The sequence below is a fragment of the Mus caroli genome, chromosome 7 (genome assembly GCF_900094665.2).
Source record: "Mus caroli chromosome 7, CAROLI_EIJ_v1.1, whole genome shotgun sequence".
NCBI classification, from domain to species: Eukaryota; Metazoa; Chordata; class Mammalia; order Rodentia; family Muridae; genus Mus; species Mus caroli.
The window spans coordinates 136977670-136994599 of NC_034576.1; the positions used below are offsets into that span (position 1 = coordinate 136977670).

The 16930-nt window shown below is 43.7% G+C and overlaps 1 protein-coding gene across 1 annotated transcript in view; it reads left to right on the forward strand.

The window, feature by feature from the left end:
• Window positions 1-16930, forward strand: part of Dock1 (dedicator of cytokinesis 1) — a 497315-nt gene that overhangs the window by 125244 nt on the left and 355141 nt on the right. The window contains exon 23 of the mRNA XM_021168435.2: window positions 6810-6918. Within this exon, the coding sequence (XP_021024094.1) occupies window positions 6810-6918 (109 nt within the window). The remainder of the gene's footprint in view (window positions 1-6809; window positions 6919-16930) is intronic.

Here is a 16930-nt window from a genome sequence, read left to right on the forward strand (position 1 = left end):
CCTGGCTGTCCTGGAACTCACTCTGTAGACCAGGCTGGCCTTGAACTCAGAAATCTGCCTGCCTCTGCCTCCCGAGTGCTGGGATTAAAGGCGTGTGCCACTGCGCCTGGCGAAGATGTATGTTTTAATAGACCAAGTTATATATTGTGTTACATTGCAATCATGCAGTTCCTTTGTATATTTAATATTACTTGTAGACTTTATCTTATGTGGCTAATTTATTTTTAGATATACCATTTAACACTCATCTAATTTATTCTTTGATTATATATTGATGAAATTGGAGATGTTACACACACACACAGACACACACACACACAGACACACACACACAGACACACACACACAGACACACACACACAGAGTCTTTATTTTCTGTTATTTCCTTGTCAAAGACAAACCCTAAAAGATAACTATCTGAATTTAATGTGTGGGAGGCAATAGATATTACATTATGTTTTTATTTATATATTAAATTTTAGTTCAGAGTTATGGTTTGATTTTGATATCTAGCAGAGATAATTACAACCTGGTTAACCCATGGAATCCAGACCAAGTTAGTCTTCTAATACTAGCAGGTATCTCTATTTTCATTTTGTGAAAAACTCATAAGACAGTGAGTTGGTAATGTAAATTTATTAGTCCCTAAAAAGAAAGTTGAGTGAAAATTATATTTATGGCAGAATGGAACAAGTTAAGGTCACCTGCTTAGATAATGGAACTTTAAGATTTTTGTTTTGTAGTTTTATGAAGCCTGTAGGGTGCCTTAACACAAAAGTGCCAACCTTGATTCCTGAATGAACTCATGAGTCCGAAAAAGCTGTGTTGTGGGAATGGAGAGTACCATAGGTTTCATATACGCTCTGCTAGAGTTGACTGTTCGCTCCAAAGGGATAGTATTCCAGGCCTCATTGTGGCCAACTTAAATAAGAAAAAGAATCTGACACCCGTCTATCCATGTATGTATGTATGTATGTATGTATGTATGTTCTACTGTCAAACATGTTTTTCACATTTACAGTCTATCTTACTTACCTACTTGTCTTTTGATGAACTCTATCATCTTTCTACCTCTCTCCCTATTTTTCCATCCTCCTATTCATCCATCCAAGTTAATTTTTATTATCAATTTGACACAACTTGGCACCTAGAACTATTTAACCTCAGTTGAAGAATTGCTTCCATCAGATGGTCCTGTGGCCATGTCTGTGAGGTGGTGTTTTCCTGTCAGTTGGTGTAGGACACTGACTCTCAACCTGTGGGTCATGACCTTTGTGGGCTGTAGAACAACTCTTTCACAGGGGCTGCCTCAGACCTTCTGCATAGCTGATGTCTACATTCTGATTCATAACTCTAGCAAAGTTACAGTTAGGAAGTGGCAGTGGAAATAATTTTATGGTAGGAGGTCACCACAGCATGAGCAACTGTGTTAAGGTATCACTGCATTGGGAAGGTTGAGAGCCAATGATCTAGGATGTCCATGCCACTTTGTAACCCCTCCCTCCCCACCCAAGTGGTTCTGGGCTGCATAAGAAAGGTAGCTGAGCATATGCCAGGGAGTGAGCCAGTAAGTAGAGGTCTTCGGTGTGTGAGTTCCTGCCCGGGCTTCCCTCAGTATAGATTGTGACCTGAAGTATAAGATAAATAAGCCCCCTGTTCCCTAAGTTGCTTTTGGTCAGTGTTTTCTTACAGCCATGGAAGAGAAACGAGAATATTATCTATGCGTTCGTCTGTCCTGTATATCTTTTCTGTATGTCTATACGTCTACTATATATAGTTCTCTTTCCATCTCTGTCGTCTCTTTGAATATATTTCTATCTGTTCTCATCAGTCAATCATCTCTATATCTACCTGTTTATCCTTTCTCTATATCAGTTATCTATCTCTCATGCACTAACCTCTCATCTGTCTCTCACTTCTGTCTTTCTGCCTGTATCTGTCTGTCTATCTGTATTGATTAGTTTATTGTCCTCTGTGATGGAACAACATTACCAAGCTAACTTACAGAAGAAAGGATTCATTTGGATTTGAGGTTCCAGACAGAAAGCCAGATTCCAGAATGTGGAGCAGAGGCAGCAGACAGCAGGCATGGTGGCCAAGGAGAATCTGACCGATTGCATCTCTCACTGCAAGCAGGAGGCAGAGTGAGGGAGCTGGGAATGGCTTGTCCCTCAAAGCTCATCCCGAGTGACATACTGCTTATTCCTGGTCACACCTCCTAAATCTACTGAAACAGCATCACCAACTGGGACTGAGCTATTAGTCATCAGTGCCCAGGAACAGCATTCTCATTTCAAATCAGTGCATTATTGTTATTCTGTATGTCTGTCCATCTGTCTGTCTATCTATCCTGATCCCGTCTCTCCCTCTCTAGATATCACTTCTCAATTTCTGTTTATATCTCCCTAATCTACTGCTTGACAAAGATTCCCCAATGTCTTTATTTGGGAATAGCAGTTCCATGGCAACTGCTGCACATTGTGGTGGGAGCATGTATGCCACAGCAGGCTGTGGACATATTCAGAGGTTGAAGCAAGGGAGTGATATTCCAGAACAAAGCATGGCATGGCATTGGATACTTGAACCGTAGATGTTCGACATGGTGATTCATAGCCAGATTGGCATCAATCCCAGACTGAGGGGGTAGATGCTGGGCAAAGAGCCTCCGTGGTGGTGGCATTGTAACTGCTGTGCAGATGTGTGATGATATTAGACACGTACACATCGGTTCTCCTTCTTAGAACTTCCAGGCCTTATTTATTTTTAAAGGCTTTAACTATCCTGTGCATGCTTGGGTGTGTGCACATGCTTGGGTGTGTGCACATGCTTGGGTGTGTGCATGCAACTCAGGGTTCATGGATGGCAGAAAAGAGCAAGAGATCTCCTGGGGCTAGAATTCTAGGCAGGTGTGATTTCCCTGAGCAAGGTGTTGGCATCAGAATTCAGGTGGGTCCTCTGTAAGAGCAATCTTCTCTTAACCACTGAGCACCTCCACAGCTCTGTATACTTGTTTTTTTTTTTTTTTTTTTTTTTTTTTTTTTTTAGTGGTTTAGCACAAAATGAATCCATATGGATTATAACAACTTTAAGTTCTCATTTGTTTGGTTTTTATTATTTTTTCTATGCATTTTTCTCCTTGTAAGCATCATGCTCCCAGTTTCTTCCCTTCCCCCCTTGCCTTATTCAATACCATGTAATGTTTTCTGGTTCCCATCTTATTTTCTGCTGTCTTAACATGTTAAACATCTTTTACTCCTTTTTTTTTTTTTTTGATAATTATCCTGTATGGAAACATGCCTGCTAAATCTAAAGAATAATTTAAATTACCATTACTTCTCCCTAGAAAATGCCAGCTACATCCAGCATGGCAGAGGATGGTGACGCCATTCTTTTTGTCCTTGGCATTAATGTCGCCATGCACTTTAAGTCTACATGTATTTTGAGCTCTGTCACACATAGCTGTTTTGTGTAATCGGTATTCATTGGGTGTGCTCTAGGCATGGACTTGCTTTTCATGTCTCTTTAAATTTCAGGTTTCCCTCAGGGGTCGTTTTCCTTCTGTCAAAAGAGTTCACCATAGAATTTCTTTTAGAAGAAATCAGCTACAGGCTTTGTGTATATGAAAATGATTTATTTCATGTGTGTGTTTGAAAGATACTTTCATTTGACACAGCCCTCCAGATTGGCAGTTTTCTTCCTCCAGCTGTTCTTCTATTTTCTTCTGGCTTCCCATCATTTCTGGTGAGTCTGCGTTCAGACTCACACTTAACAACCTTAAAGATAGAGTAATATGTGTCTCCCCCTGGCTGCCCTCAAGGTTCAAGGTCTCTGTGCTGATTTGCAGTTCTATTGTGGCTGCACAGGATCACTTTCCTTTGCATTTACTTTGCACTGGGTGTTTGGGGTTTGGGGTTGAAGTCTCTGAACTTCAAAAAGGGGTCTCTCCTGACCTCCTTCCTTCGAATACCTTCCCTTTCTGTTGGTCCTAGATCCCCTTGCTGTACCTCCATCTTCCACCCTTGTCTCTGTATTTTCCTCCTCTGTTTATCTTCTTAGTGGCTTTGCCCCAGGTTGTCTTCCATTTCACTATTTTTGTTCCTGCCTTGCCTGCTCTCTAGTTAGCCCATGCAGTGACTTCTCAATGTTAGTTATTATATTTTTAAAGTTGAAAACTTCTGTTTTAAAGATCCATTTGTACTCTACAATCTTCCACCTTGACTTTCAGTTTCTCCACCTTTTATTTTCTAACATTCCAACTTTTTATTTTCTCTAATTAAAAAGATATGTTTTAGTTTTGTTTTTGTGCATCTTTGTATGTCTCTCAGTGTGTAAACATATGCATATGGTACCCACAGTGGGCAAGAGAGAATGTTTTATCTCCTGGAGCTTGTTGTGACCTACCATGTAGGTGCTGGGAACCAAGCTAGGATCCTCCCTCCACAAGACTTTTCAGTGTTCTTGACTACTGAGTCATCTCCCCAGCCCTTATTTTCCCTCTAATTTTGATGTTCCTATCAATTGACTATAAGACATCTCCTGTGTTCTGGGTCTTTTTCTCTTTGATTTGGCCATGTGAACCATCTTTGGTTGAGATTAGTGAGCTCTGCTTGAAGGCTGAACTACACCTATGCAAAACTGTGGAAGTCCCAGACTGTATTATCATCTTCCTGAGATGGCTTATTCCATCTACTGAATTAAGCTTCTTGGTCTCTGGGAGACTGCCCTTGGGCATGATGGTACTCTAAGCGTGGTCATTTCTGTTGCTGTGGTAAAAGACCTCAACAAAAGGCAATTCTGGAGAGAAAAAGTTTATTTGCCTTTCAATTCTAGGTCACAGTCTTACCATTTCTGGCAAGTCAAGGCAGGCACAGCCACATTCAGGAGCAAAGAGATAATAATTGAACCTGCCTGCTGTCAGCTAGCTTTGTGTTCTCTAATACTGTTCAAGAGTCCCTGACTAGGGACTGTTTCCACCCACAATGAGCTAGGTTTTCCCACATTAACAATCCAGAGAGTCCTCCATAGACATGCCCACAGGCTAACCTGGTCTACGTAATTCCTCATTAAAGTGTTCTTTCCAGATGATCCTAGGCTGACTTTTAAAACTAACCAGAGCCTGTCTTGTATTCCCAGTCAGTCTGAGCACCTTGGTTTCTTGAGAGCCAGTGGTGGGCTGTGTGCCTTGTAGAGGTCAACAGTTCATTTTCCAAGGCTCTCCAGAGTCTTCACCCAGAATCTGTTGTGGTTCGCTTTGCTTTGTTTTATTTGTCTTTTATCTGCTGTGTCCCTTTCCTTGATTTTTGAAACCCAAGCCGTTTCTTTTGGAGATAGATGGCAGTTCCACTTGGCTTTCTTCAAGTTTTCCTCCGCCATGCGGCAATAGGAGATGGCAAATGTCCTGGGGCGAAAGAAAGTTGTAACTTATTTACAATAAGCAGCATATATCAGCACTCATGGAACCAGCATACAAGAGCCTCATTGTCCATTTAGAACGTATCTGAAGCTCTTGGTGGTGTCCTGATTTCCATGGACTCTTAAAATGAATGCACTCGTATAGTGCCATGGCTGAAAATAATTTTGAATTTACCATGATAATGTCATTTTCAAATGGTTTTAAGATCCCGTTATGTTTAGACAATTAAGTCCCCTTATGTTAGTTCCGTAACATCATGACACCTCCCAGATATTTGCAGCCGTGCCTGCCATTGTTCCCCTACCACCTGTGAGCAGAAGTTCACAACTCTATAATTTTAATTGTTTAGTACATCATTTAAGCAAACCTTTATTCGGAAACCTTTATTTACAAAACAGGTGCGCTGGGTTGCAATTTCCCACTTTATACAGAATTCCTTGCTTTAGAGAGGAACTCATTTAAATGTAAGATTACCTCTGGGGTAATTAATTATCACCGAGTTTATGAAATTTTCCATTGTGTACAAGTTTCAGGTGGGGTATATTTTTAATTAGGCAGGAAACTAGTTTACATTAATAAAACATCTGAGTTGCTACATTTTAAAATGTAAATGCAACTTGCTGTAACTGCTAATAAATAATTTATAGATGGGACTTCTTTATGATGAGCAGCAGATATCAGCATCCACACAACCAGGGCACAACATCCCTATTGTCCATTTAAGGCATAGCCAAAGCTCTTGACAGTTTTCTGGTCCCTGTTGCCTCTTAAGTGATCACACTGGGGTAGTACCGTTTCTCAACGTAATTGTGAATTTCCCAATGTTGTTGTTGTTTTTCAAGTTGCTATACTAGCTGGTCACATTTGGACAATTAACTCTCCTTATGTTACTTACATAACATTAGGAGTTAAGAATCCTGGCGGAAGGCCTGAAGATCTAGCTCCACAACAGAGGACTTGCCGGGAATGTATGAGGCCAGGGCTCCAGACACAGTACCACAAAATCAAATAAATAACAGATAATTGAAAACCGGCACAAAGCATGTCAAGTGAGAATTATGGTTTCTTTGGGGTGGGATTAATGTTGAATCGGTCCATCATACCCTTCCTTTTTCTTTCTTCTGTCTCCTTCTTTCCAGACTTCCCTTGTGTATCTCTTCTCGAGATAGGTTTATGAACTGTGCCAAGACCCCAGCATTATGTATTATGACTAAGTCCAACCTGATGCATGGCTCCGTAGTTTGTGTCAAATCAGACCCCCTTTTGATGGATGTTAGAGATAGTACCTCATACTCCCGCAGGTACCCCCCCCCCCAACTCCCTTAGGTACTGTGGATGCATGGTGAACATTAGGGTCTTTTCCTCAGGTCCCCACAATGTTGTGTGTTTCTTGCAGGCTGTATGAAAACAAGGGGGAGGCTGACTTCGTGGAGTCCTTGTTGCAGCTGTTCCGGTCCATCAACGACATGATGAGCAGCCTGTCAGAGCTCACAGTCAGGGTGAAGGTAGGTGCTACCATGTTCAGCCAGGCTTAGGCAGCTCCTGCCTGGGCTGAGAGACCCTTAGTTATGAGTGTCAACTTGGTCTATGTGCAGTGAGTTCTCCCCTCCCTAGGTGGCTCAACTATCGCTTATCTCTTTGCTTCATCTCAGAGAAGTCCTGAATCTACTTTATATAAATAGAGGGAATTTAATGCACAGCTTGTCAGGACATCCTGTGTCTGAGACTCTGTGAGGAGCCTAAGGTAGATGGAGCTTTGGTAAGATGTCAGGTTGTGAAGGGGGAGCGACTCCATTGTCCCTCCTTTTCTCTTTACTCATTTCTTCTGTGCGTTTGTGTGTGTATAGATGTGTGTGTGTGTGTGTGTGTCTGTCTGTCTGTGTGTTTGTGTGTATACACACATATTGGGAGTAGAGTTTGAGCTTGGTTCTCATTCCTCACTGGCTGGCCTGGAACTCACTCGGTACACCAAGCTGTCCTTGACCTCACCAAGACCTACCTGTCTCTGCCTCCCAAGTGCTGGGACTTAAGGCATGAGCCATCATGTCCAACCCATGTTGTTGAGACAGGGTCTACAACTCTACCTGGAGTTTGAAAATTAGGCTTAGCCTGACTGGGCAGCTAGCTCCAGGGATTTTTCTTTCTGTGCCTGCTTGTCTTTGAGAATGTAAGTGTGCACCACTGTGCCTGGAGTATATGTATGCTTGCACAAACTCTCCTTATGCCACGCATGCAAACGCCTCTAATGGTTGAGCCATCTTGCTGGCCCCCTGTTCTGTTTTATAAAATGAGTTTTGCAGCATTGAATTCAGTTCTTCGTGCTTGCAAGGCGAGCACTTTAGCGGCTGAGCCATCTCCCCAGCCCGTCGTCTTCAGCCATTTATGATCACCTTGTCTTGGTTTGCTGTCCTTGGGAAGAAGGCTGGGGACTTCTCTAGGACTTTTACTGCTATGGAGTTGTCCCAGAGACAGGGTGTGGAGAGGCCCTGAAGAGCAGCCAGGCTCCTGCAACCTAGGTCATCTCGGTTATGTGGACTTTTATGGGCTGATTTATGACCAAGCAAGCTGTACAGTTTGGAGTTCGCTGCCTGCTAAAATCCAGCTAGGAACAAAAAGCAATCTTCTAAGTGAGTCCTTGTAGCTTCACACTCCACACGGAAGCTGCAGCTTTTCTTCTTTTCTGTTTTTTTTTTAAGTGGATAATTTCAAAAGAGTTTCTTGTTACTATTGTGTTACAAATGTTTTGGACACGCCATCTTCCAGCTGAAAAGCTTTGCTGTGCTATCTAGAATGAGGATGTGTGCGCTCAGAAGTGATTCCTTGTCCCACTGACAAAGGTGACTCTCCCAGCTGACCAAGGCTAAGGCTGTGACCTCACCTCTGCCTCCAGAATGATTCCTGGCTTTGTCTTGTGATCTCTCAGTCCAATTTTGACTTGAATTTCCCCCAGATTGATGATCCGTGAAGAAAGCCGTGTCCTGCATACATTAGAAGTTTTAGGTTAGTTGTTTTGACAGTATGATATTGCCTAGGGCTGCTGTAACCTTCCAGGGTTAAAATTAGCTTTGTACCAGTACGCTTTGCTGAGGAATGTAGTGGCGTTTCAGAGAAACAGGAGCACACTGTGCAAGAATAGATAAAAAACAGTCCCAGGAAGTTTCGAGACCAGAAGTAATTTTAGTTGGCTAAATATACTCTTTATATTATTAAGTTTGATTGGGCTTGACTGGTGTCTGCCTGCCTCCCTGGTATTCGAGTCATTTGTCAGTGGAGCCCAGAAAGCTTTCCCTCCGGTGGGTGTTTCATTGTAAGACAAGGATAAATTCAGTGATGTTCATGCTTGCTGCAGGCCTTCCATCTGCACGTTGGAAGACGAGTCTCTTCTTCCCTTACTGTTAATTTGGTATTGTATGATCTCACCACATTTGCTCTTTTGTGTTGCCGAAATAAGGGACCTGGGACTTGGGCATTGGCTCACGTACCATTTCTACTCTTCCTGTTTTTGCCCTATTGAAATGGAAATAGAATTGTACGGTATCTTAGGTTTTTCTTACTGAGACATTTTCTAGGATTAAATATTGTTTCCCAAAGGGCCACCACTGCTATGCACCCTAGTTCCCTGGTGCTGCTGTCATACAGTTCGTGTATATGTTCTCGTAGTGCATGTGCCTGAAAGTGTGTGTATGTGTCTATATGTATGTGCAGCCCTGTGCGTCTGTGTGGAGTGTAAGCATTGTGAGTCTGTGTGTGAGTGTATCTGAGTAAGCATGCATGTTTGTGCTGTCTGACTGTGTGGATTGCCGTGCATGCTTGTTTATTTCTCTGTGTGCATTCATTTGTAGTGTCTTTGCTGTATAGATGAAGCTGAAAATGGCTTGTGAAAAATGTCAGCCCCTGTTCCACACGATGCTCTCAGGCAGTTTCTATTCTCTTCTAGTCTCCTTTAGTGTATTCTAGACTAATGTTGTTCAGTGGTAAAATTGCTTGCTGGGAAGCCCTGTGTTTTCAGCAAGGGCTAATGGATCTCAGCCCACATTTGCAAGCAGTGCTTTTACTGTTCTTTGGGGCTCTTTCCCATCTTTCCTGTGCAGCAGAGAAGGAATCTGTCATCATAGTTCTCTGAGCTTTCTCTACTGCCTTGCAGAGCCACAGGCCCCTGCCACTTGGGCATGTGGCTGGGACTCGAGTCAAGACTAATTGAATCCAAGGCTCCTGAACGGAGGGTGATGCACAGACATGTGAGGATTTGTCTCCTCCATGGACTGCCCTTAGGAAGAAGTCCTCCCATCTGTCCCCTTTCTCACCCTCTCCCGGTGCGATTTCCATCTGGCCTTCCTGAAAGGAGCTGTGTTGGGATGCTGTCATTGTGTAATCAGTTGGATTAGAGCTGATGGGTGGGTTTTTCCCTCCAAGAGGCATGATTTTAATGTGCCTAAAAATAATACCCTTTCTTCTTGGTCTTATGTCTTACGTCAAATTCTTCGGCATGGGTAAGCTGGCATCTCGCGTCTGCACTGCTTCTTGCAAATCTCAAAGTTTACCCTTTTATTTTCCTCAGACAAACAGTCTGAATGCGTGAGGGTGATGATAACTAACAGTCAGATATGACAGTTTGCACCAGTGGGAACTCTGGCTTCGTGGAGCTTTGACTGAGACGGTGCTCCAGGCCTGGTATCAGCAGTGCCCATTCACGCCCCCCTCCAGGGCTCTTTCATTTGCCTCCCTGTGTTCAAGTTCAGAAGCCAGAAGAGTTGCTCATCACCTCAGCTCTCTGAGTTTCTGCTGTGATTTTTCTCTGTATTCAGAGTGCTCCCACATGGACACAGATATGATGAGTCACGTGTTGACACAGTGTCCTCCCTCGGTGCCTGTGGGACACTGCTTCCCGGACTCAACCGAGATCGATGGAGACCTGAGATGCTCAAATCCCTTGCAAACATGAACAAGCATTTGCAAATAACCTTTGTCCATCCCCTATAGTCTATTGCATTTTATTATTAGCTTAATTTTTTAAGAGGAAAAGATTTCTTTTGCCAAGTGCTCAGCTTACCACCTCAATACATCAAGTCTTCTCTGTATACCTTATGCTACTAATTCAGTGTAAATGCCAAGTAAATAGTGGTCCTGAATAGGGAACGGTGAGAAAAAAAAATCTGTATATTTTTGGTTTAGATACATTTCCTCACAGCTGTTTTTAGTTAGTGCTTGGTTAAAGAGGCAGGGCTGGCAGCATGTAACATATATGACACACACACACACACACACACGTGTACATATACATAGAGAATTACACTTTCATATCTTTGGCATGGATTTGCAATAGAGCCATTAATATAATTCTCTCTCCCTCTCCCTCCTTGTCTCTCTTGTATATACATGTGCACCTGCCTATACATTCACTTGTGGGGAGGGCTGACGTGTAGGATCCCCTTGGAGCTAGAGCTAGAGTTACAGCAGTAGTGTAAACAATGTGATTTGAGTGCTGGGAACTGATCTTGAATCCACTGCCAAATCAGTATGCACCCTTAATGGCTGAATCATCTCTCTATCCCAGGGATGCTCAACTTATGAGTCACAATTCCCTTGGAGGTTGAAAGACCCTTTCACAGGGGTTCCCTGAGACCATGATAAAACACAGATATTTACATTACAATTTACAACAGTAGCAAAATTACAACTATGACATAGCAACGAAAATAATTTTATGGTTGGAGGTCACCAGAACACGGGCAACTATATGAATGGGTTGCAGCACTAGGAAGGTTGAAAACCACTGTGGTTTAACCTGACTCACCAGTGCATTTCACTAGCACATTGTTATCTGGTGCTGGTTGTACTGTTGCTCATTCAATCCACTTCCTCTTTCAAAACATAGAGTTGGTTTCCCTTTAAAAAAAAAAAAAATATATATATATATATATATATATATATATATATTATAAGCAGCTTTTTATGAACCTTCTTCCATGGCTGGCCGTGTCTAGTCCTGGCAGAATCCTTGAACCATCTGGTCCACCCTGAGGGCTTCTGTTTCTGATCCTACATGGTTGTTCTGTGACTGCCCTTTGAACTTTCAAGACTTCTCTGTCCCCTGAGGCGTCTGTGCTGTCTGTGCCTGGTGCATAGATGGCTGTTGACTTAGTTTCCTGTGCACATAGTCCTGTCTGTGCTTCTACTTAATTCTCAGTGGCGGCGTGGAGCGTGGAGGGAACTACTCAATGTCTCAGCACTTACTTTGTTCTCTGGTCATTGGCTGTGTTGGGCACGAAGGAGATTGTGGTGGTGAGGAGAGTAGCCAGTGAGGGACTGGGCCATTGTAGACCAACAGACAGCCTAAGAAAGTCACATTTTGAGTCTGAAAGTTTTGCCCAAAGCAAACAGTATTATCTTTCTTTTACTCCCTTTGGTTAGAAGTTGGCAGTGGTTGCCATGTGGCAGTGGACAGTACAGGAGGTGGGCAGTGTGGGTAGCCACAGCTACAGCATGGTGTGTGCCTTACTTGCTAGTTTCTCAGGCACAGGATGTGATGTTCCCCATGAGGACTTTCCAGGTCATGTCACTGCATAAGGAAAAGACTTATGGGATGAGAAGATAGGAGCAGCTGAAGCTACAGTCTAGGAGCAGCCAACCATGACAGGAATGGCTACACTTGGTTGAGAATCAGCCACAGGCCAGGCCTTCTAGAGAGTACCGCTGACAAGATGCCAGAGTCCAGAAGGTGAAAGACCTAGTTAACATAGAGGTCGTATTAATTTTCTGGGATTGCATAAAGAAACTTCTTCATATATAGTGCCTTGAAACAGCATAGATTCATTCTTTCATAAGGCTGGGGACTGGAAGCCTGGCATCCTGGCACCAGCAGACTGGTTCCTTCTGTGTAGTCTGGGGCAGAATCTGGTAGCCCTCAGCCACCCTCGGTCCATAGACTCATCCATCTGGCTCTAGTCTGCATCTTTGCATGGGGGTTCTGCCTGTGTGTCTGCATCTTGTGTCGTTTCTCCTCTTCAGTTATTTGGAACCAGTACTCACACTACTGAAGCCTGACTCCATGCCAACTTAATTTTATCTGAGAAAGACGCTGTGCGATCCTACTCATAACTGCTTTGGATTTGCATGTAACCTTTGATAAAATCACTTCAACCCACAGCAGAAGTCTCCATGTGTATGAGGGGTACTCAAGACAGTGGAAAGCACTGGAGAGACTTATGGTCTTGTGCTAGGAACCTGCAGTTAGCCTGACACATTACTGCGGGCCAGAACCTTCTCAGATTGGTGTGGACTCAGTTGGCTAAAGGCCTTGTGAACCTGCAGATTCCACTTCTAAGTCAGAGGAGGTTGTGGCCCAGCTTTCAGGTGACCCTGCTGTTTCTGGACTTCATCTGCTCTTTAAGTTGGAGGAAGCCAGACTAATGCTGCATTCCAGTGTCTGTGTAATAGTAGGCGGAATGAATACTGGGGTTTGAGCTGGTGCAGCCTTTCTGTTGGCTTCACCTGTGCTGCCTGCCCTCAGCTTCTCAGCTTTGATTTGTCAAGGCTCCCTTGAATGTGCCTGGGGAGACCCTTGCCCAGTAAAGTTATAGCATGTGTCAGTTAAGAATCAACAGCAGAGAAGAAGGCAATGGAGGCAATATGTTATGTCTTCCTGACAAGAAGCCCTTAGTTTATGCTTCCAAGTCCATTACTGTAGTCTTTGGTCAGCACTTCTTCAGGGGTTTCCAAAGTCCAGAAACTGAGAATTCAGCCCAGGGCTTCCTGCTTAGTAGATTCACTACAAAGGTTCTTACTGTCTCTATAGGGCCACAAAGCATAATCAAGGTCAGTCTGGAGCCCCCTGGCCAGGTGTACTTCTTCCTTTGTCCTGTCTGTGCTACATGCAGGAGACTGCTGCAACAGCCAGCTTTACAGATGTGCAGTAGTAGCAACAACATCCTGCCCACTCACTCTCCTTAAGCATGCCTGCTTTTGCATGGTTCTCCTTCCAGCCTGAGAGAGAAAATTGTTGCAAGGATGATACCTAACATTTGTGTTTTCTTACTTAGTTGTTAAAAGCCAGCTACCTGTCCTGGTGAACATAATTATACCTGTAATTACTCTGTGCCAGTTTTGGGGCATGTGCCTAAGCAGACATGTCTTCATTTGTTCAATCCAGTGATTTCTCATCAAAATAACTTTGCTACTGTTGAATGTAAGGGCTTTGCTTTTACACTCTTAACCCTACAGTGAGTGGTTTCATTAGTACAGAGTGGGAGAGTCGTCTTTTCCTTTAACCTGTGACTGATTTCTGTGTTGATCACCATGACCCTCTTTGTGTTAGAGGCAAGAATTTGAGTTGAAGTCTGGCCAATTTAACCATTCCACCTATTCTGTCTTTTGTATGGGCTTAAGGGGAAATAGTCTCCTTTGGTGCTGGAATTTCTGTTCAGGCTAACATCTTATGTCTTCCCCTTGCCTGGTATCCCTTTAGTGGGTGTTGTTGGTGGCTGGCTATTAGTTACTGCTGCAGTGTTGCTGGGCATTATTGGATGCCTGGTTATATAATAAGCTGGGGAAGTACCAGATTTCAACTCCCATATGGTTTCGGGGAGTTTATCTTCTGCTTTTTTGCTCTGGTGGATTGTGCAGTGTGAAATAATCCTAATCCCTTCTATTTGTGCTGCCTCTCGGTGGCCAAAGCTTTCTGATGCGTGTAATCTCTCAGGATCCCTCAGTACCACTATAGTGCCCGTACAAAACAATAATGCAAGGGAAGACAAAACTAAGGACAGGGTTGTAGATGCAAACGGCTCCGTTTTCACAGCCAGTGGCTCTTGTCTGGGTCTTCGTATGCACCCATCTCTTGGGGTCTTTCAGGGATATGCTAGGGTGGCTACAGACTGACCAGGAGAGCTGAAGTTTCCAGCCTTAGGAGAGCTGATGTGCCTCACACTTAGGGAAACACATTCAGCAAGGCCGTGCCTCTTAGCACTGATCAATTATATCTAGATTTTACATTTCTAGTGTATGGGGCATATTTTGGGTGCACAGTGCAGACATCTTAAATAAGATCTAAATACAAGGAACAAAACCCCTTTCTGTGTATAGATCAGATGCCAAGATGCCAAGAACAGGTGAGTTCTAGATTCACTCCCATTCTAATCCTCACCTTAGAGTTCCAGTGTGATTATTGATGACATGCTTCTGAAGTTTATAGGAGAAATTAAGAGGCCAGACTGTCTGATAGGCTGTTTTAGAAGAACAACCCTAGGGGACTGCCTCTTCTCAACTCAACAGGCATCGCTGGAAAGCTGCCATTGTTTCTGCTCAGACTGAGGTCAGATTCATTCACTTTAGAAAGCCCGGTGTGGGTTGCTTCAGATAGGTGGAAGCCCAGCACCCTAGGCCCGAGTGTGCCTCTGCTTAAAAGTTAACCTCCTCTCAGTGCAGTGATTGTGTCTCCACTGGAGTGAGAAATGTCTACCATCGGGCAGAATGTTGTATTCTTCTCACTATTTAATGATCCCCATGGTCATACAGTGACTGGCTCTTTGAGAGAATGTCCATCCTTCTAAGAATGCCTTTCTGGGCTGGGGAGATGGTGCAGAATGTGAAGTCCTTGCCTTGTCAACCTGAGGACCTGGCTTTGCTCCCCAGAACCCATGTGAAAAACTGGTGTGTGATGGTGTGCAATTGTCATGCCAGTACTGAGAGAAAGAAGGATCCCTGGGCTTCACTGGCCATTCAGCCTTGCCTGCCTCACAAGCTTCAGGGCAATGAAATACCGTGTTTCAATTAGTTAGTCAACCAGTCAACCAGGCATTCCATTCTTTCTTTCTTTCTTTCTTTCTTTCTTTCTTTCTTTCTTTCTTTCTTTCTTTCTTTCTTTCGATCGATCTATCTATCTATCTATCTATCTATCCCTGTATGTATGTTAATGGTACCTGATGTATGATATCCAGGACTGTCCTCTGGGCTCCACACACCCATGCACAAGTGCATATTACAGACATGTATACTCATGTCCCAAGGACTCTAGAACCTTTTTCTGTAAGCAGGGGATATGGGCAGAGGTCCTGGGAAAGAAGAGGCCACTGAAACAAACATGGAGACATAATGGAGGGAGTGGAGAGTTGAGGGCTTAGAGCAGCTCGGAGGAGGGCTTGGGGACAAGCACGTGTGTCTGAAACTATTGTAAAACTGTGACTCTATGAGATGTCCTGGCGTGTCGACTGTGTTGATGCAAAGGGACATTGAAGTCTTTACTGAGACATTGTGCTCACCCTGCATGCTGATTAGCGCATGTCCTGAACCAAGAGGAGCGGGATGCTTAAACCTTCCCAGGAAGAGTGACATTGAGTTGGAATAGTGTAAGGAAGTGACGGAAAGACTCTTCATAGTCCAGCTTTGAAAAACTCATTGGCTCTGTCAGAGTGGATATGTATAAACTGGCAAGATTCTTTGGAGTATTACAGTTGTGTACATTCTCTTAGTGTGTGTGTGTGTGTGTGTTGATGAGACTGCACATTAGGTCCAGTTGGATTTCTGTACTACCCCAGGAGTTATGTTGACGAGTGAGGGAGTGAGAAGTCCTATCCTGAAGGCTTCCGGGATACGGGAGTCCCAGGTAGAAGGGCCAGACCCTAATTTCCTGTTCTTCACTGTGTTGCTTTTCCCATGAGATTACTCGAATCCGATTTTAAATTATTATGCCGGATTTACTCAGAATCCTCTGCCCTCCTTCTGATGAGAAGGTCAGCAGTGTAAGTCTCTGTCCACTGTGGACACAGCACCTCAATGATTCAAGGGGAATTATTTTTCCCTTGGGAAAACCTAGACTTTCAGTATCGTGGGTTGTATTAGGAAAGAGGCACAGCCTGGGCAGGGCTGTGAAAGAAAGATGTATCATTAAAACAAAACAGACCTTAAAGCCTGTGTACCCTTCACATTTAGCCATTCATTCTTAGAGACTGTCTACCCTTGTGTGTGTGTGTGTGTGTGTGTGTGTGTGTGTGTGTGTGTGTGTGTGTGTAGGGGTGTTCAGGTAGAGGCCAGAAGAAAACCCTCTGTGTCATTTCTCAGATGCCATCCCCTTCATTTTTGACCCAGGGTTTCTCCATCATCTGAACTTATCAAATAGGTTAGACTGGCTGGCCAGAGAGCCCCAGGGATCCACCCATATGTGAGCCCCCAGTGCTGACATTCCAAGAGCAGGTCACTCCGTCTCAGTTTCCTTTATCCTTTTTTAATGAGATGAAATTCAGGTCCACAAGCACGAACCTGACGGAACTCTCTCTCCCAGCTGTCCGGTGTTTTTCTTTTTCCTCTAAACCTCCTCTATCCATGCAAACGACGAAGGAAGCACAGCATTCCCTGCCACTCGATTAGGTAGAAACAAGAGTATAATCAACTTTTTGAAAGGGAACATTTGAGAATTTTCTGAGAAGTACTCATTTTTGCCATAAAATATTTTCCATGGCGGTCAGAAAAGCACCTGAGCAGCTGGGGCGCAGGGTCTGCTGACACTCGCCAACTGCCCACAAC